The 27,471-nt window shown below is 41.1% G+C and overlaps 1 protein-coding gene across 3 annotated transcripts in view; it reads right to left on the bottom strand.

Moving 5' to 3' along the window:
* The window catches only part of LOC124552713 (uridine phosphorylase 1), a 444,709-nt gene that overhangs the window by 30,818 nt on the left and 386,420 nt on the right, over positions 1-27,471 (bottom strand). For all 3 annotated transcript variants that reach the window (XM_047127056.1, XM_047127054.1, XM_047127055.1), the window contains exon 2: positions 18,818-18,941. In XM_047127056.1, coding sequence (XP_046983012.1) covers positions 18,818-18,941 — 124 coding nt within the window. The remainder of the gene's footprint in view (positions 1-18,817; positions 18,942-27,471) is intronic.

Genomic DNA, 27,471 nt, shown 5'->3' with positions numbered 1-27,471 from the left:
TTTTTTATAATTTTTACAGTACACAGAGATGAGCAACTTACAAAGTACAAAGAAAATTTCAATTCAAAAAACTAATAAATTATAAAATAGAATTACAGACAAGTACCTGTAGAAGTAATATACTACCTAGCTTTGAGATACAATAGTTCTTTCCTCATGGTGGAAAGAGATGGATAGGTTGGTAAAAGGTTGAAAAGGAAGGCAAGACCACTCGAAGCTCTGGATGGGAGGATAATAAAGAAGCAATCCTGGGAATTTGCCTGAAATTATTTAGGAAAAACCCAAATCAATATGGCCAGACAGAGCAAATTCCACTCTCCTGAATAAGCGGTCAGTGTCTTAAGAACTGTGCTGCCTCATTTGGTTTGTTGTTAATGTTCATGTTCTTTGAATCACACACAATTTGCTCCATAAAACTTCAGGGCTGCACAGAGTACGGACATCTGCTGGTGACTCCTGGACCATAAACATGCTGCTGTGCCCCTTGCGTTGTCTCGAGTCTGTTTGGAAAACGGAAAAAACAGACTGCAGGCCTGTGAATGTGCAACTATGTCTTATGTCTCACACACTTCTTACTGTTCTTCCCTCAGTCTGTCGGAAAAAAGAATCAGCCAGTATTATCCCCCCCACCACCACCACCACCACCTTTGATATTTTGGATGTTGACTCGAGAGAATGACAAGTCATCACTCTCATGCACTATACATCTTGGCATGTGATTTTCTTTAAAACCATTATATTATGATCATCTACTGTAATCTGACAGGGTCTTGTGGTTATCTTCTTTCATTACTATTACTACTCGTGAGTCCTCTAGTTGTGTAGTATGCACTACTTACTAAAAATATTTTAGTTACCTTTTCAAACAAATGTAGTTTACCAACACTTTTCATCTCAGCAATTTATTATACAATCTTACTTTCTGGTACCAAATGCATTTTTTTCCTGTGGTAAATGTCAGTCCTTACTGAGTCTTATTTCACAATTATGTATAGAACTACGGGTGAAATACTTGGCAACATTTTCTGGACGCTATGTAGTGCATCACTTTTACTTTTATATGTGCCTATTGACTAAACGACATTTCATCTCCAGAAAGCCAACCATTTTAGCTCACAATTTATTACAAAATGTGAAGGAATAGAAATGCATAATATGAACTACCTGAGAGATCAAGTCCTTAATGGAAATGGAAACTGCTATGTCTAATTATGTTTATTGTTTTTAAGAAACCTGTTTCAGTGAGTATCAAAGTAGGTCTAACTGGAAACTTGAATCTCCTTACAAACAGAATAATTACAGTTTCATATTTCATGCTCGAGTATTAGCACATCTGTAAAGAGCAAATCTAGGATTCTTGCTTTGCCTAATAATAGCTGAGCTGCAAATGGTGAAAAAGTTTTGAATTTTTATGACAACTGGTTCTGGACACATTTGCTACTTGTCAATATCCCTGAGATGTTCCTCCTTGCTTAAAACTGATAAACCAATATGTTTCCCTCTGTCTCAGAGCAGCACGCTAGTTAAGTCTGTGAAGACTTTTTAAGGAAGGGTGTGGTGGTACCTGCCTCCCACACTGAGTATTCTCATGATGTTTTTAAATATGCTGTACTATAATAATGATGTACACATCAGATCTATCATTGTGGTACTGTTATGTAGTATACCTGACAGGAAGAAGAGTGGTAGTATCCTTGTTGGTGCTTTAACTAGTATAGAACCCTACTTATTGTCAATTACTTGGATTATGATGTGATTTGCCTACATTTAACTCACTATATTTTGATGGAATAATTTGCAGCATATCAGATTCGTACAGAATCTAAAGAAATGATGAAATTAGATATGTGTCATTCTCAAAATTCAGGTACATTTGAACCACAGGCCTTTGTACGCTTTTTTTTTTTTTTTTTTTTTCCAAGAATCTTGAATTTACTTTGAAACTATATTAACCCATTAATCTATTTATTTTTAAATAAAACTATTCAATTTTCTTAAAAATTTGAGTAACAGTATGCAAGATTGTTACTTGACCATACACCTATCTTTACTGCATTCAGTTAAATTGTGCAATGTATTATAAAAAGTTTCCATCTTTAACCAGTTTAACAATTGGAAAATTTATTAACAATAGGAGAATACTGTACTGTCAGTTAAAACAACTTTTTTAAAGTTCTTTAACAGTTAATCAAACACAGTCCCACACTGTAGCCTCAGATCTGTGAATAAGAGTTATTAGTTCAATAAATGTCTCATGCAGTGTTCTGGTAGCTTTCTTCTTCATGTAAAGAGAACTGCAAGCAGCCATCTTGATTCTTGGGCAGTTATAGTATGCCTTTGTAGAATTTGAGTTAAATTATTACAATGCCAAGAATAAATACTGGCATTGATGCTGATCATAACCACCGTTACTTTGTTGTTTTGGGTAAGTTTTAATCAATTATAATTGTATTTTTATCAACTGATAGTCCGCCCCCGGCAGCTTAGTGGTCAGCGCGACAACATGTCAATCCTAAGGGTCCGGGCTCGATTCCTGGCTAGGTCGGAAGTTTCTCCACTCAGGGACTGGGTGTTGTGTTGTCCTAATAATCATCATTTCATCCTCATCGACGCGCAAGTTGCCGAAGTGGCGTCAAAATGAAAGACTTGCACCCGGCGAATGGTCTGCCTGACAGGAGGACCTAATCACACGACATTTACATTTATCAACTGATTGCATATTAATTGTAAATTAACACTAATGAGATAGGAAAGTGTAACCTCAAAAGAAGCATATCAACATCTAATTTTGTGAATGTTTATCACTTCTGTTACTCTCACCTCTGTGAAAACTGATTCTCACAGAAGTGAGAATGTAGTAATTGAGTGTTGGTTAGTGATTAAATGATACAATAAGCTCTCTTATTCATCAAACTAGAAAAGCTGTGTCCATATACAAGTGAGAAATATATCTTTTACGTAGGTAGTGATTTTTTAAAAGATGGTTTATGATTTTCAAAATATTAAAAGGTTAGCCTCATGTATCAAAATGGTCCTATTTTATTTGCTTATTAAAAAGTAGTGACAGAATTATGCAGCATATATATGTAGGTTTAAATTAATGTTTCACATGGCAATTTGTATGTATTCCCTGAGAAAGGGAATCTCTCTCATGTATAACAATGAGAAATCATGATAGTTTTAAATCTGATAAACATCAACAACTGACGACTGTACTACTTTGATAATTTGAAAAATTATGTTTTGGCCTGATGTACCATTCGTATCCTGACCTATTCGTAGTGTAATAGCACAAACAATAAATAATGATCTTTTTATGTTTCAATGGCAATTATTAACCTCTAACTTACCCAATATTCAGATATTTTAAGCACTTCTCACCTCCATTACAACCAAGCTCACCTCTGTTACTATGCTGAATAAGTTTTTTAGCGTTTTTTTTTTCTTTCAAAAAATACAATCTTTCTTGGAACCACTATTGGAGTACTTATTTACTTGAGTGTGCTAGTATAAAAATTATTTTCAAATTGAAAAAAAAAAAAAATACTGTTTCAAAATACCCCCAAGACAAATTAAGACTATACTATTCCACATTAACATGGTATACAGTATGAAATGTGTTTATTTGGAATCAGGCAGAACGCAACACAAACAACGAGGATTCGCTTTGAAAATGTTACACTGAAATACGTTATAATCAATGAAATCGTTAATAAGAGTTTCCGATTGCAATGTTAACCCAGTTTATAAACCAGTAGAAATAAACATACCCAAAACCAGCAGTTAAATTTAAGTCCACAATTTTTATCACACTGCCTTCTGACACAATGCAATAAAATTTCATGTCTTCCAAAATTCAGATAGTAAACTACGGAATATCTCAACAGATACTCTTCTACTTAATTGTCAGGAATATGCGTTTGCAAAGCCTTGTTGACTAAGGACTACCGCGCACGGGCGATTTTTGTCACCATGATAAAAATGTTCCCGTCTCTGTCACACGAAGGCATCAAAGCGTAGTGCGCTCACGCAGGATACAATCACTGAACTTTTTTTGAAATCCAAGTGTCGCGTATCGGTATAGATTTTGAACAGACGGTCATTATTCACGAACGGCGACACTCGTTTTGCAGCGACAGGCTAATAAGTGGAAAGTTTTAGCCGATGTTTCATAAACTTCGAAAAATCGCAAAAAAAACTTTACATGTGGCCACAGGCTGATTTTTGTGATTTTGGCTTCGACCATGCGGTGCCCGTACACTCGACTTCTGAATCTTGCCCGCTGCATGCAGATGTCGCACGATGGTGAAATGATAACAGTTGCCAGTTCTCGAATAACACTGACGCGGATCATTGTCGATTAATGCGTTTAAATGATCTTCACCAAACCCCGAAGGTCTTCCCGAACGTGGAGATTCACAAATGTGAAAACTGTTCTCCTCAATACGAGAAAAACACTTTTTTGCCGTGCTCTGTCCAGTGGCTATATCTCCATATACGGCACAAATGTTTCTGGCTGCCTCTGCTGCTGTCATCCCTCGACTGAACTGCACGAAAGAGAAAGCATGCCGGAAATGTTTCGATTTCTCCACTTGGCACTCCATTTTCTAGCGTCCGGAACTTAATTCAGTGTCTCTAAATGACAATATGCACATTCAAATTTCAACATTGAACTACAAATAAAAAATGACAATCGATAACCCACAGCAACCGGAATACCAACATGTACAACAAAAACGCTAAGTACTTGTCCATCAACCTATCATCGAATCACTCCCCTGCTACCGTCCGTAAAGTTGACAACGCACCTGCTCATCTGCCCAATAAAAAGTGTTTCAGGGGACCAATGAGAAGCAAGAAGACAGATTAAGTGTTTGTACCGCTGAAATTGAAATCTTCGTATTATCTCGTTGTGGAATTGGAGTGTTCTACGCAACTTGCTACACGCGTTATTTTGTAGTTGCTCTGTGCATACCTGGAATGAAGACGAGTAGATTAGTTGAAGGTAATATTGATTGGGAGATCAGGAAACCATCGAATTTCTTAGTAGAAAAATCTTGGCTACATTCCTGAATAACTCGGGCAGTGCTGCAGAAGACAGTATTTAGGAGTTTGGTGCGTTTTATGGATATTTAGTGTATCGATAGATTGATTGGCCAGAACAGATTACCTATATCGGTAGCTATTCTGTGCCTTTAAGAGTTATGCATTAACTGCTCAAGCTCGTATTCTAGAATCTGTGTTGTGGTTGCTTTTGATAGGAAATAATAGATTAAATAGCCGCCCACACAGCCAACGACATCCAAATTAGTTCAATGTTCTTAATCAGCATTTTCTGTTTACTTCGAACAGCAAGAGAACCTCGACAGAGTATGACATAAATGTAACTTCAGTTCACTGCTACAAAGTACGCCGCTTGCTTGAGTGTTCATATCGACTACCTGAAACTAACTCCCACTGCGTCTTTCGTATCTAACGCCGCATCTCACGCCGAGAACTGCATATGCTGCTTCGCAAAATTTGTAAGTAAAAGCTCTTACACAGTTCTTTAAATTTGTAGCAATTTGTTGCTAACTGTGTAATATGTAGACTTGAACTTTTTAACATTGTAATGAATCAAGTGGGCTGATACATCATCATCAGTGACATTGTGTTGTTAATTTTGTCTACGCTGAAGACAACCAACCAGTTAAACATTGCCGAAACGAAGCTATAACTGACGGTCTAATGTACCTGCACTAAATTCACTTCAGGCTGCGCAGGCTACTTACATTCCCTTTATTCTTTCATATGATGTTTTCTTGCTCGTAGAGTATCACTGAAGCAACTGTGCAAAGTGCAGAGAAAACGTTCAGCTAAGTTCTTTTCTTCACAAAGCTTTTGTTATTTTGAACATGCAGCTAAAATTTCGTGTGACTAGGGCCTCCCGTCGGGTAGACCGTTCGCCAGGTGCAAGTCTTTCGATTTGACGCGACTTCGGCGACTTGGGCATCGATGGGGATGAAACGATGATGATTAGGGCAACATAACACCCAGTTCCTGAGCGGAGAAAATCTCCGACCCAGCCGGAAATCGAACTCAGGTCCTTAGGATTGACATTCTGTCGCGCTGACCACTCAGCTACCGGTGGCGGACAACATGCAGCTTACGATGCTGTTTCGCTTTGTTTGTGGTTTGATATCGTAGCTCACAATTTCTTCCCATTCTATTTATTATCACGGCATCATGTTTACTTCATGACGAACACTTTGCGAAAGGCCTAATTCTTGCGTTGTAGAGCTGAGGGAGTGAATTGACTATTTTGTTAGGACATCAGGACAATAGAAAGAGCTACTCACACATAGAAAAAGTTATTTTCGACCCGTCAGTGATTGCTATAATGACGTCGTTAGAGAGAAAATCGCCAGCGATTAAGGATAATATGCTTCCTAAGTTCTTATTGCAATCATTAGCAGAACGCTTGCAATCTATTAAATGAGCACTAATTTCTGCTGGTAGAACTCAATAACATTAACATGTTCTCTGAACCTATTATTTTAAAGATCGACGCGCAAGTCGCCGAAGTGGCGTCAAATCTAAAGACTTGCGGGACTAGTGTAGCAGGGGATACAACCCGTCGGCTTTGGACATTGACGTCACAAGTCGCCAATCGAGAAGCGATTCTTCTTAGTGTTGTAGCTCCCTTCAGTGGCTGATAAGTGTTTTTTGGCTTTTTTTAAAAAAAATCTCACGAGATAGAATAAACAGATCCACTTTATTAAGCAATCAGTAAAAAAACGAAACTGAAACATAACAGCAAAAGCGAAAATGGTAAAGTGCTATCTGGCGACTTGTGACGTCATTGTCCAATGCCGACGGGTTGTATCCCCTGCTACACTAGACCCAGACTTGCTCCCGGCGAACGGTCAACCCGACGGCAGGCGCTAGTCACACGACATTTTTTTTGTGTGTTTTTTCTTTTAAGAAACGATTATTCGCCTTCCATATAGCATTTTACAGTTTCTTAACATGTACTCGCGACGATCTGTGTACTGCAGAAGTAGGACACTGTTTTTACCAGATGTATGCAAGGTTACGTACAGGGTTATAATTACATTTTTAAATATTCACTGGGTTTCTAGATCAACATCACATTTATAATCGCCATAAAGATTTTACAGGTGACTGGGTCACCGGTTTATGTAGACACATACACTACTAAGTAATTTTATTTTTCTACAGTATTTTAGTATATACGAAGTGTTGTTGGGACGTCGACATGGCTAATTTTGTAATCCTACCGTTCGCTGGTTAACACTATGCGAGGTACTGTCAGTGAAGTTACTATTCTCACAGATGCAGATGTTTACATACCTCGTATACCAATGACCCCAACCGACTTACCTACTGATTTTACTCGACTCTAGGGAGAACGGGCAGTAGGATGTACATCCAATATATCAATTGCGAAGCATTGCCGGGTTCGCTAGTAAAGAAACAAGATTGTAATTCTCTAGCGATGTCTGTATGATCATCACGAAGAGTTTTGCCGCTGAAAATTATCCTTGCGGTCACATTTACAGTCAGCTAGCTTAATATAATTATTTTCGTATTAGGTATTTGATTTCTAATTTTTCTTCTGAATATTATACCATCTTGTTTTCAAGCTCATTAAAAGCTGGTAACTTTAATAACCATTATTCTAACATATAAACAGGGATGGAAATGCTCACTTGCAACCACTTGTTAAATCACAATAGTTTCTAGTAACCAAACGAAATGTTATTTCGTCTTCCGCTGGGTTCGGAGACAATATTTTTTTATGGTTATCATTTTCGTCTTTGACTGTTAGCTTTTAAATGATCATATTATCCATATTTATTATTATTGCGAAATTGTTAAGATGCTACAGTGGTAGGATTCAATACTCTTTCCTCCTGTGTTTCACGAAGCTGACGAATTTTGTGCAGAGCTATAGCTTGTTGCAGTTCGTTAGTAATTTCTCGCGTACAGGCGTCATCCTATGTGAGCAAAATTTTGCTAACGCGGCGCTTCGACCCCCCGTAATCATCGAACTATCGCCAGCGGTTGAATTGTCTTATGTGAGCGTACACACGCGAAGCAGCGAGCCAAGTGCGGTAAGCCGAAACTAACCAGACTAGTTGGATTGATATTTGCGAGCTAAGTGGACGCGATTTGTTTTTAAAGTTAGTGTCTGAAATTTTGATCAGCGCTATTCAACAACGTTGTGTATTGTGGAACATGAGAAATAAATACGTATCATAATAACCGCTTAATGACATACCGTGTACGGGAGGAAGATGCCAAAATCTTTGGTATTGCAAGCATTGTGCAAAGAATAGATTACTACTCACCGTATAGTGGAAATGTTGAGTCACAAACAGACACAACAAAAAGACTGCTAAACAAATAGGGTTTACTTGCTTAGCAGTCCTTTGTTGTGCCTGTTTGATACTCAATAGTTCCACTATATGGTGAGTACTAGTCGATCATTTTGACAATATTGTCGTTATTTCACGCTGGACTGATTTTCCATTGTTTGGTATTGCAAGTACGTACATCTAAAACACGTATTAAAGAGTGTAGTTAAGTCTTTGTATACGATTTCCTTCAAAATTTAAAATTTTCCCCCTCTTGACGGCTGTTCGCGATGAAGCATTGTATCTCTCTTGCAAATTGTTTTGTAGTCTTTTTTGATTAATTTTCCAAACACATCCAGGAATTAGCAACCAAAGCATAATTTACTGACGAGAGATCTCACGTGATGTTTAATGAAGCTATAGCTTTCACGACATACAGTACATTTTCTACACTGGTTCGTCTGGTTTTTGCAGAAGTCGAAAATGAGATATTATGGAATAAAATGAACATTTTACCACTATTTTTGCCCTCGACAACCGTTAGTTGTACCTGTGTTTAGCGTCACTTACAGTCGTTCTTTTTAGAGAAAAGGCATAATTAAATATTCCTTCAGTGGAAATGCTTCGTTCCGTAGAAAAACGCTTGGTGCTCTAGATCTGGAGCTTAGCAAAAAATCTTCTTTGCATATTTTTGGTCTTCACATTTTTTGCTGGACGTGTAAAGGGGCATTTAGCAAGAAACGCCTGCGTCGTTTTCTTTGCCGCAGGAGGCCACGTTCGTCACAACAAACCCATAATTTAAATTTGTGTCAGCTAATAATCAAATCGAGAAGGATCTGTAGCAATAATATATGGAAACGGATTTTTCGTTTTTATACTAATGTTTCACCCATCAACACTTGCAACGTTTTACAGCATCCACGATGTAATCAAACGTTGTATGTAACATTCCAGCATATTCCTTGAATACCAAGGATTGACATTTCAACTCTTTATACAAATGACTGAATTCTCCACGAATATGCATTTCAGTACGCATAAAACTAGTTCCACTGCTTTGTCGTAGACAATGTTTCTTCAGTGGTTGACACGTAAGGTAAGTTTTCCATTTAAAATCTCATTCGTCCGACCATAATGAATATACTGTGCTCACCGCGCCGCGTTCGTATCAGATTCCTCGCGTTTGACAAGGTGGTAGTTTGCATTCGAGCCATAATAATCAATTAACAAAAAGAAATTTCCGATATTTCACTGTAGATTTGCATTCATTAATGTTACACAATCACGATTTCGGCTTTTTAGCAGTTCTCAGGTGCAATTTGAAATCTCAAAAAATGCCCGACGTGTCTAAATGACATGTCATCGCCGAAACAACTGTAAACCAATCGTTGTGTTAAAGAGTATGAATACATATCAGACACACCGAATATGGCTGAAATCGTGCATAGCGATAAGCATTAATCAACTGCATTGCGTATTTAACAGCCAATACATTGCTGTATCTACATTCCGTAAGTCCACACATCGACAGTCGTTAATATTTGTCAACGCAAAGACAGAGATCGTTAACATCAGTCGATTTGTGGAAGTGAGGAATTGGGTAACAGCTCTGTATTGGCTACTAAATTCTCATTACAGTTCGTTAATGTTTGCTATGTACAACTGAAATACCTGTAAAAATTAGGATTTTTCTTAAGCACTTTGTTCAGTTGTGAGAAGGGGTCTTCTGCTGTGGAAAAGTTATTACTACAGCTACTATGAACTATTTTAAGTTTTTGCTATTGACGCCCTTTCACATCGAATGATTCACGACGTAATCCTATTCTGCAGTAACAGACAGAACGACGAAGCCGCTTGGAATCTTAAATTTAATTTTCGAATATCTTGTCAAGAGGAAGGTCGGATGTTTGCTAAACGTTCTACAAATAGAAAAGCAAACATAGTAACGCAGGGTCAAGTTTCCACTACGTCTGCGAGACAAATACACGCTCTTCTCTAGTTAACTTTCTATTCGTGATTCCCAGTCAAGAAGAAGCAACATAACCTCAAAATGCTAGTGTCAGCTGACTTATGGATACCACGTACAAGTCAAGTTTACAACTGACTACCACTACACTAGACAAAAAAAATTAAGGATTGAGACAGCTAAATAATGACCCACCCTGTACAACGACTCAAACACGCGTGATTATTGTGCGACGTAATGGCGCCCGTAAACGAGCAAGCTTGTTTGTCAAATATGCCTAAGTCTAGCCGTTGATTTGGCAAACAAGCTCACACAAGTCCAGAGTGTTTCTCAATTTAACCTCACTTTGAAGCAACGCTGTGCTTGTTCGTGAGTCTTCTGACGGTAGTGAGGATGACTACAAATGCAAACAAAGCAGTCCTGGCACTGACTTTCGTACTGTGTTTAAAGAAGAGCAAGAAGAAGAAGAAGAAGAAGAAGAAACGAAGACGCTGGTCCACGGGATGGCTTAAAATGAGGTATTTAAACATGGAAACCTGCTAAAGGAAATTTTACTCTAAGATCCCGATGATTAAATCAACTTTCTTCGAATGAACAATGAAACTTGTTTGTCAAATTCGCTGTTACCTAGCCACGGATGTGTCAAACGAGCCCTAAACGTACCAAGGAAGCTTGTCAAGGTAATCTTACTCTTGCCGGCCGCGGTGGTATAGCGGTTTTAGGCGCTCAGTCCGGAACCGCGCGACTGCTACGGTCGCAGGTTCGAATCCCGCCTCGGGCGTGGATGTGTGTGATGTCCTTAGGTTAGTTAGGTTTAAGTAGTTCTAAGTTCTAGGGGACTGATGACCACAGATGTTAAGTCCCATAGTGCTCAGAGCCATTTGAACCATTTTTAATCTTACTCTTGAAGCTGGCAGATAAAGTATTTCCAACATTGGCTGTGGCATGGTTTAAAGAAGAAGAAGAAGAAGAAGAAGAAGAAGAAGAAAAGACGCTGATCCTGGGAATTGTTTAAAGTAAGAAATATACATATGACAACCTGTTAATGGGTATGTTCCTCAGAACCTGATTATTACATCCGATTTCTGCAGATGGACAGTGAAACGTTTAATAACTTGTTTAGAGTTCCTTCGCTCTCAAACCGAAAAATAAGACGTTTGCGAAAATTTATTCACTTCCAGTGGCTCTTCTGATGCCAGTTCATTAACATATCACAACGTGGGAACATTTTGCCTACTTCGTCCGCGGAAGAACCGGAGAACATCAATTCCTTTTATTTCATTGCACCCCCGCTAGTATGACATGTGTAAATATTGACTTTGTTCTTAACCGCTTCCTGCGTAATATACGGCTGGGAAAGATGTGATACCTCTACCATTTTGTTAATTGTCAGTGCTACTTTGTAAACTACGGCCGAGGATAAAAACATAGTTGTGGAAACTCGCGATACTGAGAGATAAATATATGTATGTTATTTACAAATTCACAGACATTATTTGTAGCCGGCCGGAGTGGCCGAGCGGTTAAAGGCGCTACAGTCTGGAACCGCACGACCGCTACGGTCGCAGGTTCGAATCCTGCCTCGGGCATGGATGTGTGTGATGTCCTTAGGTTAGTTAGGTTTAAGTAGTTCTAAGTTCTAGGGGACTTACGACCACAGCAGTTGAGTCCCATAGTGCTCAGAACCATTTCAACCATTTTTGAACATTATTTGTACACTGAAGAACCAAAGAAATTGGTACACGTGCCTAATATCATGTACGGTCCCCGTGAGCTCGCAGAAGTGCCGCAACACGACGTGGCATGGACTCGACTTATGTCTGAATTAGTACTGGAGGGAATTGGCGCCATGAATCCTGCAGGGCTGTCCATAAATCCGTAAGAACACGAGGGGGTGGAGATCTCTTCTGAACAGCGCGTTGCAAGGCATCCCACATATGCTGAATAACGTTCATATCTGGGTAGTACGATGGCCAGTGGGAGTGTTTCAACTCAGGAGAGAGTTCCTGGAGCCACTCTGTAGCAATCCTGGACATGGAGGTTGTCGCATTTCCCTGCTAGAATTACCCTAGTCCGTCGGAATGCACAATGCACATGATAGATACGAGGTGCGGCTAGAAAAAAACCGGACTGATGCTGGAAAAAACATTTATTTACAATTATTTACAATTTCATGTTATCTCCTTCAATGTACTCTCCTCCTCGGTCTCTACACCGCTCCATACGAATTTTCCACTGTTCATAGCAATGCTGCAGATCATTTTCGGTAAGTCCATACATTACTTCCGTCGCTTTTTCTTTTACTGCTTCAACAGTCTCAAATCTAGTTCGTTTCAAAGCTGACTTGACTTTAGGGAAAAGAAAAAAGTCACAGGGGGCCAAATCAGGTGAGTAGGGTGGATGATCTAAGATGGGAATGTTGTGTTTTGCCAAAAACGTCTTCACTGACAACGCACTGTGAGCTGGGGCATTGTCTTGGTGAAGGATCCATGACTTTTTTCTCCACAAATCGTTCCGTTTTCTCCGTACTCGCTCACGTAGGGTAGCCAGGACGCTAATGTAGTAATGCTGATTCACTGTTTGTCCCTCTGGTACCCAATCAATGTGCACAATCCCTTTGATGTCAAAAAAAACAATCATCATTGCCTTGAATTTCGATTTTGACATTCGTGCTTTTTTTTGTCGTGGAGAACCAGGAGTTTTCCAATGCATCGATTTTGTAAGAATGTGGGATCACTTTCAATGTTTTTCCAGGATGTCCGAACAAATCATTCTTCGGCGTTCCTTCTGTTCAATTGTGAGACACTTTGGAACCATTTTTGAACACAATTTGTTCATGTTGAAACTTTCATGAAGAATCTGCCTAACACTTTCCTTGTCAACTCCTGTTAACTCAGACACTGCTCCGATTGTTAAACGGCGATCTTGTCGAACAAGTTTACCGATTTTTTCAATGTTTGCATCAGTTTTTGCTGACAATGGTCTGCCAGTGCGAGTGTCATCACTGGTGTCTTCGCGGCCATCTTTAAATCGTTTAAACCACTCAAACACTTGTGTTGGCGATAAACCATCATCGCCGTACACTTGTTGTAACATTACAAACGTTTCACTTGCAGATTTTCCTAGTTTGAAACAAAATTTGATGTTAACACGCTGTTCTTTCTGTACACTCAACATTTTCCGACGCACAGACAAAACGTCAACTACTTAAAACAGACGCCACGGGCAGACTGAGTGCAGGAGGCAGATGAAACTCGAGCAGTAGGCGGAGCGAGAGTCACGTGACAGGCCACGCGACTTTCAGCCTTATTGCATTCGTTTTATTGTTTCACCAGTACTAGTCCGGTTTTTTTCTAGCCACACCTCGTACACGTGATCAGACAGGATGCTTACGTACCTATCACCTGTCAGAGTCCTATCTAGACGTATCAGGGGTCCCATATCACTCCAACTGCACATGCCCCACACCATTACAGAGCTTCGACCAGCTTGAACAGTCACCTGCTGACATGCAGGGTCCATGGATTCATGAGGTTGCCTTAATATCCGTACACGCCCATCCGCTCGATACAATTTGAAACGAGACTCGTCCGACCAGCCAACATATTTCAAGCCATCAACAGTCCAATGTCGGTGGTAACTGGCCCAGGCGAGGGCAGTGTCGTGCAGTCATCAAGGCTACACGAGTGGGCCTTCCGCTCCGAAAGCTCACATCGGTAATGTTTCGTTGAATGGTTCGCACGCTGACATTGTTGATGACCCAAGATTGAAATCTACATCAATTTGCTGAAGGGTTGCACTTCTGTCATGTTGAACGATACTCTTCAGTCGTCGTTGGTCCCGTTCTTGCATGATCTTTTTCCGGCCACAGCGATGTCTGAGATTTGATGTGTTGCCGGATTCCTGATATTCACGGTACACTCGTGGAATGGCCGTATGGGAAAATTCCCACTTCAGCGCTACCTCAGGGATGCTGTGTCCCATGGCTCGTGCGCCGATTATAACACCACGTCAAACTCATTTGGCCGGCCGCTGTGGCCGCAAGGTTCTAGGCGCTTCAGTCTGCAACCGCACTGATACTACGGTCGCAGGTTCGAATCCTGCCTCGGGCATGGATGTGTGTGATGTCCTTAGGTTAGTTAGGTTTATGTAGTTCTAAGTCTAGGGGACTATGTTAAGTCCCATAGTGCTTACAAGGGAACCTCCCTATCGCACCTCCCTCAGATTTAGTTATAAGTTGGCACAGTGGATAGGCCTTGAAAAACTGAACACAAATCAATTGAGAAAACAGGAAGAAGTTGTGTGGAACTGTGAAAAAATAAGCAAAATATACAAACTGAGTAGTTCATGGCAACATATGCAAAATTAAGCACGATTGGACCGCAGCCACGCCGTGGTCTCGTGGTAACGTGAGCAGCTGCGGAACGAGAGGTCCTTGGTTCAAATCTTCCATCGAGTGAAAACTTTAATTTTTTATTTTCAGTTTATGTGACAAACTCTTACGTTTTCATCACTTTTTTGGGAGTGATTATCACATCCACAAGAAAACCTAAATCGGGCAAGGTAGAAGAGTCTTTTTACCCATTCGCCAAGTGTACAAGTTTGGTGGGTCGACAACATATTCCTGTCATATGACGCACATGCCGTCACCAGTGTCGTATAGAATATATCAGATGTGTTTTCCTGTGGAGGAATCGGTTGACCTATGACCTTGCGATCAAATGTTTTCGGTTCCGATTGGAGAGGCACGTCCTTTCGTCTACTAATCGCACGGTTTTGCGATGCGGTCGCAAAACACAGACACTAAACTTACTACAGTGAACAGAGACGTCAATGAATAATCGGACAGATAATAACTATGCAAAAATAAAGAAAGTAAAATTTTCACTTGTGGGAAGACTTGAACCAAGGACCTCTCCTTCTGCAGCTGCTCACTCTACCACGGGACCACGGCGCTCCTAAGCTCCCGTTCTCCTTTATGTTGCCTATGTGGCCAAGACTGATGACCAGTTTGTACATTTTGCTTATTTTTTCACAGTTCCACACAACTTCTTCCTGTTTTCTCAACTGATCTGTGTTCAGTTTATCAAGGCCTATCCACTGTGCCAAGTTATAACTATATCTGAGGGGGGTGCGATGGGGAGGTTCCCTTGTTAGAGCCATTTGATCCAAACTCACTTAAATCTTGATAGCCTGCCATTGTAGCAGCAGTAATCGATCTAACAATTGAGCCAGACACTTTTCGTCTTATATTGGCGGTGCCAAGCGCAGCGCCGTATTCTGCCTGTTTACATCCCTCTGTATTTGAATACACATGCCTATACCAGTTTCTTTGGCGCTTCAGTGTATAATCTATCATCTGCTGTAGTGTCTAAGGTATCCAAGGAGTTTCCAGGGCACGAATTTTGAGGGCACACTCCAACAATGTGTCCGATAGTCTGTCTTTGGAAGCCACTGGTGCACTCCGCAGTGGTATTCTTGCTCCATCTGTATGGTAGGTGACCGTAACTCTCGTGGCCGGTTTGGATCATGTCGATGATACGCCATATCCTTCGGAGCAGATCGCGTTCCCGTGATTTTTTGTTGGCTTGGAGAAAGCTATGGAGCTCTGGTGACGTGCTGTTATACCGTTCTTGCGTCCAAGCTACTTAATGGTTACCAAGTTGCTTGATGTTCTGAGTGGGGGGGGGGGGGGGGCGAATGTCTGGTGCGGAGTCTGTTTATTTGGTCAGAAGCGAGGGGGGTGGGGGGGTGGGTGGAAGAGGATGAGGATGAGGAGGGCAGAGATCGGCGGGAAAAGGAGATGGACAAAGGGGGCAAAACGGACAGGGGGAGGACCAGACTGACAGAGTAGGGCAGGAGGAGATTGACTAATAGAAAATATTCTTCTACGTCTATAAATATTGAGTCATATTCGTAGTACATCATTTTTTAAAAAAACCGTCGCTTGCCATGTAGAAAACAGACCTACTCAGTCCCTGAATCTCGACAGTCAAATTCTAGAAAAAGTGGCTAATAAACCATGTTTTTAATTTATATATGAAATGGTAGCTACGCCGAACTTCTTGCTTTATATTAGGCAGACGCTTGTTGAATATCTTGCAGCAGCGTGCATAGCAGAGTCTACATGAATAATATTTTTGTGACTGTATAGCACAGTTCAGTTGAAACTTCTATTTATTGTCAGAAACAAAATAATTAAGAAGTAAATGTATTGTGTATAAAAAGGCTTCTGCAAGATGGACAGTTATCTACTTTACACAATATTCTTATTACTCGCTCTTGCTGAACCAACACTTAATTTACTTTAGGTGCACTGGCCCAGATGATGATTCCAGCAGACAACGGGGAATGAAAATACGCAAAATAGGCCAACACTTTTGTTTTTCGCTCAACAAAATAATAGACGCTTCTAACGACAAAAAAACGATGACCAGTGCGTCTTGATTTGTTTATCGACGTGTTCGGTTTATTTATATATTTATTTGAACATGCTCATCTCCATTTCAGCTTGTTATCCAGCTACACCACAAGGAATTTCCACATTCAGTGTATTATCATTAATGTCTACGTCTGGTGGTGACATGTTATATTGTTTCAGACTGCAAAATGTGTCGTTGTGAGGTAAAGTCAAACTATTAGCTGGACAGCACTGCAAGTAGCTCACAGCTATCACCTGAGCAGTGTCTGCTAGATCTGAATGCTTTTCATCATCAAACCTAACAGTTTTTTAACTGCCCTTTAAAGTCACTGGAAGATCATTTGTGTAGGTTAGAAAGAAACGTGAACCCAGTACCGATGACGGTGGCCCCCACATTTAATATTCCCCCATTCTGATGTTATTTTTGTGCCTGAGATACAGTCTGTTAATGAGAACCTCTGTTTCGTCTTATACAGGGTTTCTGTAAACGAAGTTTGTATTTGACATGTCAAAATAAAATGGAGCTTGCAGTCTATTCGACATAAATCTTTATTATTGAAATTACAATTTGAGAATTTACTTTTTTTTTAAATGTCTTCTAAGTGCAATCCATCACGCCTAAGCGATGAACAAAATTTTGTATGACGGCTCGGCATGTAAACACTGCGATGGCTCTCAGTTCGCTACGGATATTTTCTTTCAGTTATTCCGGAGGAGTCGGATTACTGATACGATTTCGATATCTACACAAGAACAAATCCACGGAGCTCAAATCTGGACCGTGTAGGGACCAATTTTGTCACCCCTCCTAAAGGTAAAATTTCACGAACTCTCACTATAACCGCATTGGATGTGTGGTGTGGTTCCGTCTTGCTGACCATGTTTTTAATTGAGGCACCGAAAAGTCATTTAACATCGCCACATGACGTTCCAAATTCACTTTAACTGCATGACTGCTCTTGTCTTCGAAAAAGCATCGCAGTCCATGTAGTAATGTTTGGCGAGTGAAGGTGTTTCTCATGCAGTTTAGGATTCGTGACCGTTCTGATGAAAATGAGCCTCGTCAAAAAACAAGGTGGTGTTAAATGAAAGCAGTTAGTCACATCATTAAAGACCTGCAGCGTTATGTCTGGTATCCTCAAGCTTTAACTGTTCCACCAATTGGATTTTCTAAGGGTGCAGTTTAAGGTATTTTTGCAGAATTCGGTTCAATGGTGATATGTGCACATTTAAAGAACTTGCACGCTTACGAATGGAGAAGTTAGGATAGTCTCGAACAGGCGGATTTACACTCTCCGCGGATTGGTCCGTCTCGATGAAGTTGGTCACCCGGATTTCGGTTTGGCCAGTGTTGAAACAGTCTCCTCAAACGTTTTGATCCATTTCTGGATAATAAGAACACACCGAGCACCATTTAAATTATATAGTTGACGGTTACTGCAAAATTTCCGCCGTGCTACAATCGCCGAATCACCGTTTATGCAAAAATTTCCGCACACAGAACGCGCACTCCATCTCTAGAAGCGCTCCATAAAGACTGAATTCTTAAAGGCCAAGCAAGCGATGAAAGTACCCCCTACTCTCCTCCGATTTGTTGCACATGCGCAGAGACCTCGTTCAAATATAAAGTTTTTTGTTGAGACATCCTCTTGAGGGCTGCCAATAATACCGCACGACTTCAGTTTGCTAAGTAGAATTTTGTGACCCACACAATCAAAGGTTTGAGCAACAGATAATTGTTCTTGTTTAGCTCTACTGTCAATTCATTTGTGAGGTCTTTTATCGGTAACTGTGGGAAGAACACTTTACGAAAACAAAACTGAGAGGCGGGTTAACAAGTTCTGCTCAGATGGTGTCAGTATTCCACCATAAACCGCATCCTCAAACAGTTTTGAAAAAAGTTAGGTCTGTAACTAAAAATAGTTTATCTCTAATTCTGTAGAGATTTAAGCCTGTCAATAAATACGGCGGAAGTCATTGACTGATAATAAAGATAGCTGGAGGCTTAATTCAGTTTCCATGTCACAAGATAGATAATTAAATAACTTGTGAAAAGTAATAATTGCTTACCTTCACGTCCCCAAACATCGAGACCAGGTCATGCGATTCGCTACCAAGAGCAATATGGTACAGAATGTCCTGGTCCATAAGTTCAATGTGTGGGTTTCTAAGGCGGACCGATCCATCAGGATACCTGGAACAAACAGCAAACACGGCATTATGACTAACTTGTAATCAGTATTTGCGTAGTGCTTTAATCAAGTAACGCAAAGTCTGAAGAATTTCCAATAATGACTGAAGTTTTTAGAATTATTATACAAAACTGAAAACTACAGATGCAAAAGTATCACATATACACAAATGATGACTATCAAACAAAATTGGCGAACAAGCTACCAAAAAAAAAAAAAAAAAATCAATTTAATATCGGTACAGAACAGCCATTATGTACTGGAAATGACGCAGACCTTAGAATCCGCGGCCATAAACAGTGCTGTATTTATCCAACAACCACGGCCTATTCGTCAAATAACATTTAAAAAAATCACCTATACATCGTAACGTGGTGGACTGCGCGGAACCAAACACGTCAGTACGAAAGAAGGCTGTTACTTACGGTAAGTCTTGTGGATTTTCTACTGGAACAAGAGCTGTTGCGTTAGGCAAGGGGCGAATGAACCGCCTTCGATTTCGAACCGCGCCGACAAGTGGCAACAAATACGTGATTCGCATTTGAATTTCTGTGTGACTCTCGGAGTAAAAGCACACAGGGACATTTGAGCGACATTCATTTTTTTAATTGTATATTACAGCCTCAGGTCATACAATTGGTATCATTGGCGACTCTGGCTTGTTACCAAGTAATCATCAGAGGATCTACTTACAGAGAAAGAAAAAAAAGTGGAATTAAAATAGCAGGAAACTGAATTACAACTCAAGCAAACTTCTGCTCACCACTGTACGTACTTGAATACAGTGCGTACTAACTCGTCAACTCAACAGGCCGACGAGTCGGCCGCGATGTTAATGTATCTGCGCTCTGGTTGTTGGGACTGAATGCTACAGTTAAATAGGTATAAGCTTGGTAACTCCTAAATCGCAAACATAAGATTAAAAACAGTCAAACTGTGAATCTGAGCCAGGGTAAAATCTCTTTCCACGTGAGCATTAGATCGCCGTACCCCTGATTATTTAAAGATTCGAACTCTCATGTACATATAAAGTAGCTTCGTACTTTTGATTACTTTGCAAATGAGTTAATGCGTCAAATATTTGACTTTAAGCAGGTAAACGAGAAGTAGTTTAGAAATTGTTTGAAATTATGTTAGAAGTTTGTTGCATGTCGCAGATACTATCATTATGAAACACTGCTCGAGCATAGTCTGGATAGTGTGCGCTCAATTGCAAGCGAAATCTAGCTTTTCGCACAACTCACTGTTTATGACATATCTTCCGAACTATGCGTCCTACAACAATTTAACTTAGCCGGTACATCTACCCGCATACGAGGACACTGGCTGCAAAAGTGTTGCAAAGAGTATTACTAGTAAAGAAATAATACATCAAAACGTCTTGCCTGACGCTGCCCTTTAACTGGATGAAGAGTGAAAATACAGTAAGCGATAAACTTATTTTTTCTTTTCATCATTTTGTGTGTGTGTGTGTGTGTGTGTGTGTGTGTTTGTGTGTGTGTGTGTGTGTGTGTGTGTGTGTGTGTGTGAAGGGCAGGGGGGAGCATGTTGTCAGCCAAGTACAGGTAATACGCGCGCCCATGAGTTACACACACACACACACACACACACACACACACACTTTCCAGAATTAAGTTTGCACTCTGCAGCAGTGTGTGCGCTGATGTGAAAATGTTACTTTATAACTCCGTGCCGGACGCAGACTCGAACTCCGGACCTTTGTCTTTCGTGGGCAATGTGCTCTACCGACTGACCTACCCAAGCTTGGTAAAGCACTTTTCCGCGAAAATCTAAGGCCTGCACACAGTTTCAATATGCCACGAACTTCCATGTGCAGTATACAGTTTCTGCCTGTTAATACTCGTCTTACTGTATTAAACCCTTTAGCGTACGGCTATACAGATTGAGTACAACAGCTTTTTGGTGTACAGTCAACGAGTTTCAAATTGTTTAAGCATGAACAAAATCGAAGAGGAAAACTCCGTAATTTCCCCTTTTCCACGTGTTTTACATTAGTTCGCTTTGTACATATACTACTATATGTTTTATGGTTATGACTGCTTTTTCAGTTACCGAATGTCATTTAAATGAGAAACCAACCTTTCTCTCCAATATACAAAAACTTCAAACTGAAAACGTTTTCTCAGAAGTTTCGCGATTTAGCGAATGGTTTCACGATGGCCAACATGAGTCACTGGCTAAGTTTAGTTTCCAGCAAGATGATTAAGCGGCTAGCTGACACTTTTGTATTTGCTTCATGATACAAGCGTAAGTGTTCTTCCGGCGTACTTTCCCGTTGCTAGATAAAAGAATTACATAATATAATATATATTATTCGTGTAATCACCTGCAGAATTTTTATCAATCATACCCGAAGAGAGCTAAACTGACACACAAAAGAAATTGAACAGAAACACCACTGTAGAACAATTTTGAAATGTACAGCTGAGCAGTCGTGTGAAAGACAGTTCAAAAAATGGTTCAAATGGCTCTGAGCACTATGGGACTCAACATCTCAGGTCATAAGTCCCCTAAAACTTAGAACTACTTAAACCTAACTAACCTAAGGACGTCACACACACCCATGCCCGAGGCAGGATTCGAACCTGCGACCGTAGCAGTCCCGCGGCTCCGGACTGCAGCGCCAGCGCCGCGGCCGGCGAAAGGCAGTTGCACATATATTGTTCCACGAGTGTACGACGAAAATTCTTCGCCTAGTAATGAAAAAATATATATATTTTGACGTTACAAACTGCACTGGTCTATCGGTGTGGGACTCTTAACTCGATGCACTTCATTCAGCATTTCCAGTGACTATATCCCGTCACTGAAGTAGGAAGATAACGTTCCGTCTACGAAGAGATTACGAGCAACAGAGCACGAGGCCGTATCGCGAAGGTAATGGGTCGCGCCCTTTAAGGAGCCAGCACACGTTCAGTATTTATTGACAATACTAGTTTGTCAAATTGTCAATACATTAAAGCAACCCACACACCATCTATATAACTGAGGTCCGACGCTCACGGTAGACTAGCGCCATCAAGTAACCCCACAACCAATAACCACACGGGCTGAGGTCTGGGGACCTAGGAAGCCAAACATGACGCTCGTGGCGGCTCAGCACCAAAAAATGCGCGCAAGTCACACGTGTGGCAATATGGGGTGGAGTACCATCATGCATGTCGTACCTTCCAACAGGTATTTATCAACCAGGCTAGGGATGATCTCACTTCCTCTTTACTACAAGTTGTTTCATACACGATTCTCATGGAGTGTCACTGGCGTGTTGCTGTCCAGCGTCATCTGTTGACCAGTTTTTCCACTCGTTTTTGTTTTCAATAAAACCCACATTATTTCAGGCCTGTATCAGTTTTTAACACTATCTTATTCCGTGGATTAGTGCATTTTTAAATGTTAACGAACTTGTGGGTCACCCTGTCCAGTGATTACCCTTGCATAGGCCTATTAAATTTGTTTTGTCTTAAACTACGGTATTTGATAAATGGAATCTGAGGTACGATATCCACAAAGGTGAATTGAGAACATAAACGGTGTATACCGTCGTGTGGCTGGTTCATGAAGCTCTGTCAACATATGAATGCAGAAGAATACTGTCAAACCGTCAATGCAACTTGACCTCTCACGTTTAATATGTACTGACTATACTGCTCGTCAATATTTCTGCTATTAACAACGTCAATACGCGCCCTCGAGCGGTCAAATATTGATGTTTGGCAACATTATTGAACGTGTGAGAGCTCCTTTACAGAGGGACCATCCTGGCATTCGTTTTCAGCTGTTCTACATCTACATCTGAAAAATACGAGGGTCAATCAATAATTCAAGTGGTCTGGAGAAAAAATGCGTTCATTTTTACAAAACAATACTTCTTCTACTTTTCAACATAATCCCCTTGAACATTTATGCACTTGTTCCAACGGGCTACAGGCGTTTTTATTCTGTCTGCAAAGACCTTTTTATCTTTATGGTTGCACCAATTTCCCACAAACTTTTTCACGTCCTCGTTGTCCTGGAACCTCTTGCCATGTAATGCCTCTTTCAGTGCACCAAACAAATGGAAATCACTTGATGCTAAATCAGGAGTGTAAGGGGGATGAGGCAGTACTTCCCAGCCCGTTTTATCGATGATTTCACGGGTTGGTTGAGCAATATGAGCACGTGCGTTGTGTTGCTAGAGAATCACACCTCTCCTCTGAGACCATTGACGTCTCTCTCCCTCGGTGGATTCACCTTGTTTAAATGCAAATCCGAGTATATTGGCTGTTCATTGTACGCTGCTCTTCGAGATGATAACAAAAAACTGGACCTTCAGCATCCCAAAACACCGTCAACACGACTTTTCCTGCTGATGCTTCGGTTTTGCATATTTTCCTGACAGGTGAGTTGATGTGCTTTGTCTGTTTGATTCTGCCTGATAAAAGTGAACCCAAGTTTCATGACAAGTTAAAATTTTGTTGAGAAAGTGCTCACCTTCTCTTTCATAATGTTCCTTTAGCTCTGTGCACACTCTCAACATTGGTACCTTGTGTAGCCGTGTCAATTCCTTTCGGACCAATCTTGCACATGTTTTGCGGTACTTCAGCTTGCTGCAGATAATGTTATTAACTGTACCAGTAGTAACTTGAACCTTATCAGCTATCATTTCCACAGTCACCAATTTGATTTTCACGTGAGGGAGTTGAAACTGCAACTGGTCGGCCAGAAGGATGTTCGTCAGTCACTGAGTCGCGATCATCTCTGAACTGCTCTTCTCACTTTTAAAAATTTGTACGATTCATACAACCTTCACCATAAACTTAAGACATTCTACAGTATATATTCACTGCTCACTCGCCTTCAACAAGTAAAACACGATTAACAGAACGTTGTTCAGTTAATGTGGACATTTCAAGCGGACTCGCCATCTTGAGATGTACTTTTGAGGTTATGAACAAAACAGTGTTTTTTTTTAATTATGAATTTGGCCAGCTATGGACCGCATACAACTTAAGACTTATGGTGTTTCTTTTTCTTCCATTCTTCCCAGTACTACTTCATTTTCTCGCCAACTGCTCGTCTCTGCTCATCTGTCCACACTCTCTTGGGTCGAGGTTTTGGTGCATCTTCTTCATAGTTTGCGTTTTTTTATAAGTAGCCTAAAGTTATTCCTGTCACGTATTATTTCTTCTGTAGCACCTATTTTGTTGGCGTCTTTCTTTACTGCTTCTATCCATCCTACGGTGTTTTTCAGCTTACTAACGTAATTAAAAATTTTCTTTGTAATTCGTGTTTCTTCCATTCTTTTTAAATGTCCATAAAATTTTAGCCGTCTCTTCCTCATTGTATCTGTGATCTTTTCTGTATTTTTGTATAGGTCTTCATTTCTCCTTTTAATCCACCTGTTTTCCTTGTTTTTCTCAGGACCTAGAATTTTTCTTAATATTTTTCTCTCTCTTTTTTCTAGTTCTCTTAATTCGCCTTTCTTATTCAATGTTAGGCACTCTGATCCATATGTTGCTTGTGTCCTAATAACTGAATTATAATGTTTAATCTTTGCTTGTATGGATATTGATTTATTATTGTAGTAGTTTTGTGTTAATTTATATGCAAATTCCAACTTTTTTATTCTTTCTTTATTTGTTGTGTTATCCAGTCCATTGGCTTGGATCCACTCCCCCAGGTATTTGAATCTATCAACTCTTTTAATTTTTCCATACTTTGTTTTCATAAACAGTGTTGATACATCAGCTGATCACGGCTCATCCCAGTGATGCCAACTTAAAGCCATGAAAGTACCATACTTGCCCTACTAACAATATTTTCCGCAGACCAATTTGTCTCTGTAATTACTGAATGACCCTCTTATATAATCCGCAAGCCACCGTACGGATTGTGGGGGAGAATACCTCCGATACGAGCATTAGTTCCTTCCTTCCTTCCCTGTTCTGCTTGATAATCGTGCGAGCGAAAAACAACTTAAGTACGAAACTCTTGTTCCTCTGATTTTCTCGCTGTTGTTTCGCGAGATATGTAGGAAGAAGTAATATACTGCCCGACTCTCCTTCGAACGTAGGCTGTGGGCAGTTCAACACTAATCCTCTCCGTGATGCACAAAGCCTCTTATGGCATCTGCCTCTGGAGTACGTTAGGCATCTCCGTAACGCTCTCGCGCCGAATAGACTATCCGGTGAGGAAACGCGCCCGCTCTTCGCTGGATCTTCTCTACCTCCTACGTTAATCCATCTTCATAACGATCCCAGACCGAACGCCGTTACTCATAATAGGTCGGAAAAGGGTTTTGTAAGCTATTTCTTTCGTGGACGAATTACGTTTCCAAGAAATTCTCTTGATAAATTGGTCCGGCATTTAGTTCTCCTACAGTTTGTTTCTTGTGGTCACTTCCATTCCATTTTAAGTTGTTCCGGGCGGTTACACACACACACATTCTCTCTCTCTCTCTCTCTCTCTCTCTCTCTCTCTCTCTCTCTCTTTCCCTCCCTCCCTCCCTCCCTGCCACCCTTATTAGGTTGTTACTGTTTCCAGTGATTTTTCACCAACAGAGTAATCGAACAGTAGTGATTTTCTTCGCTTATTTATGTGCAGGTCTTCTTGCATTTCGCTATCGTATCCAGGCGTTGCAACCGGAGACCGCAGCCTCAGGGCACTGCCAACGTTATCCACTAGATCATATATGGGGTGTTTCCGTAAGAGCGTGCAGAAATTAAACAGGCCATAGAGAATGCTCCGCTGAACAATTTGAGGTAGGGAACCTGCGGTCGGAGAATGCAGCTTAAGGAGATATGGAAGCAGACTTGTCTACCGCTTTGTGTAGCATTACTGTTCTACAGCTTATTTACAGCTAACATGCGTACAGGTTGTGCTGTTTATTTATATGTAATTCCTTATTTCCCGCGCCGGCCGCTGTGGCCTCAGATGTTAAGTCCCATAGTGCTCAGAGCCATTTGAACGATCTTTATTTCCTGCAGGGCGAGCCTGATTACCAGGAAATCATGATACAGGTTTTCTTTATTTTACCTGCCCATAAGGTGGCTCTGTTGTATAGTATTTACACTGTGCCACGACAACGTGCTAGGAATCAACGACAGACCCATTCATTACTCAGTGCTATTCAGAGACGTACAGTACAATATGATGGAGCAGTACCGGTACGGTTTAGCAAAACTGATATGCGCCTTGTGTATGGGCAAGTACGTTGCAATGTTCTCGCTGCTGAAGGGCTAAACAGGGAAGTATTTTCTAACAGCCATCATCCGTCACGAAGAGTCTTTATTTCTCTCGATCGACGAACGCGGGAGACTGGTTCATTGGAAAGAAGAATGGAGGTACCTGGTAACATGAGGACCACTCGCACACGATTTTGAAGAGGAGGTGCTGGGACGTGTTGCAACGGACCCCACTACAAGTGCTCGTCGTACAGGACGTGAAATGGGCGCTGCACATTCTAAACTGTGGCGAGTACTCCACGAACAACAATTATACCCATATTACCCACAACGAGTCCATGCAATGCTTGTGGCTGACTTTGCACCAAGGGTCGCACTGTGTCAGTGGTTTCTCCAACAGTACATTGATCGACCAGGTTTCCTCCAGATCGTGCTATTACTTACGAGGCCTCATTTGATCGTGAAGGCACTTCGAACAGCAGAAACAGCCATGTGAGGGATGTGGAAAACCCTCACGCATAGTAGAGTCACACCATCAGATACGTCTTGCTGTGAATATCTGGGCCGATAATCTCACTGGGCCACATCTTCCACCTGGCCGTCTAAATGGCCACCTGTACTTGGTGTTCGTGGAAAGAGTTGTTGAAGAACGTACCTTTGGCTGTTCGTGGGAGGATGTGGATACAACATGAGTGCATCGTCTTACTTCAGAGTGGATGTCCGCAGCCATCTCATTGCTGTATTTCCTGGTCGCTGGATTGGGAGGGTATTGTACTCGTATTGTATTGAACTGGGGACCTAGACGCGACGGAGAGGTTTCGCCACCGCTGTAGCCCTCGGTGGTTCACAACTTCACAAAATGCTACAGCAGTCCACGCACCTCTGCGCCGCTCCACACCGAACCCAGGGTTATTGTGCGGTTCGGCCACCAGTGGACCCCCCTGGGAACGTCTCACACCGGACCAGTCTAACCCCCAATGTTTGCGTGGTAGAGAAATTATAGTGTACGCGCACACGGAGGCAATGTTTGCGGAGCAATTGCCAACATAGTGTAACTGAGGCGGAATCTACATCCATACTCCGCAATCCACCATACGGTGCGTGGCGGAGGGTACCTCATACCACAACCAGCATCTTCTCTCCCTGTTCCACTCCCAAACAGAACGAGAGAAAAATGACTGCCTATATGCCTCTGTGCGAGCTCTAATCTCCCATATCTTTGTGGTCTTTCCACGAAATATAAGTTGGCGCCAGCGAAATTGTACTGCAGTCAGCCTCAAATGCTGGTTCTCTAAATTTCCTCAGTAGCGATTCACGAAAAGAACGCCTCCTTTCCTCCAGAGACTCC

The sequence above is a fragment of the Schistocerca americana genome, chromosome 10 (assembly GCF_021461395.2).
Source record: "Schistocerca americana isolate TAMUIC-IGC-003095 chromosome 10, iqSchAmer2.1, whole genome shotgun sequence".
Taxonomy (NCBI): Eukaryota; Metazoa; Arthropoda; class Insecta; order Orthoptera; family Acrididae; genus Schistocerca; species Schistocerca americana.
The sequence above is the reverse complement of the archived record's forward strand: the minus strand, read 5'-3'. Positions and strand labels throughout refer to the sequence as shown.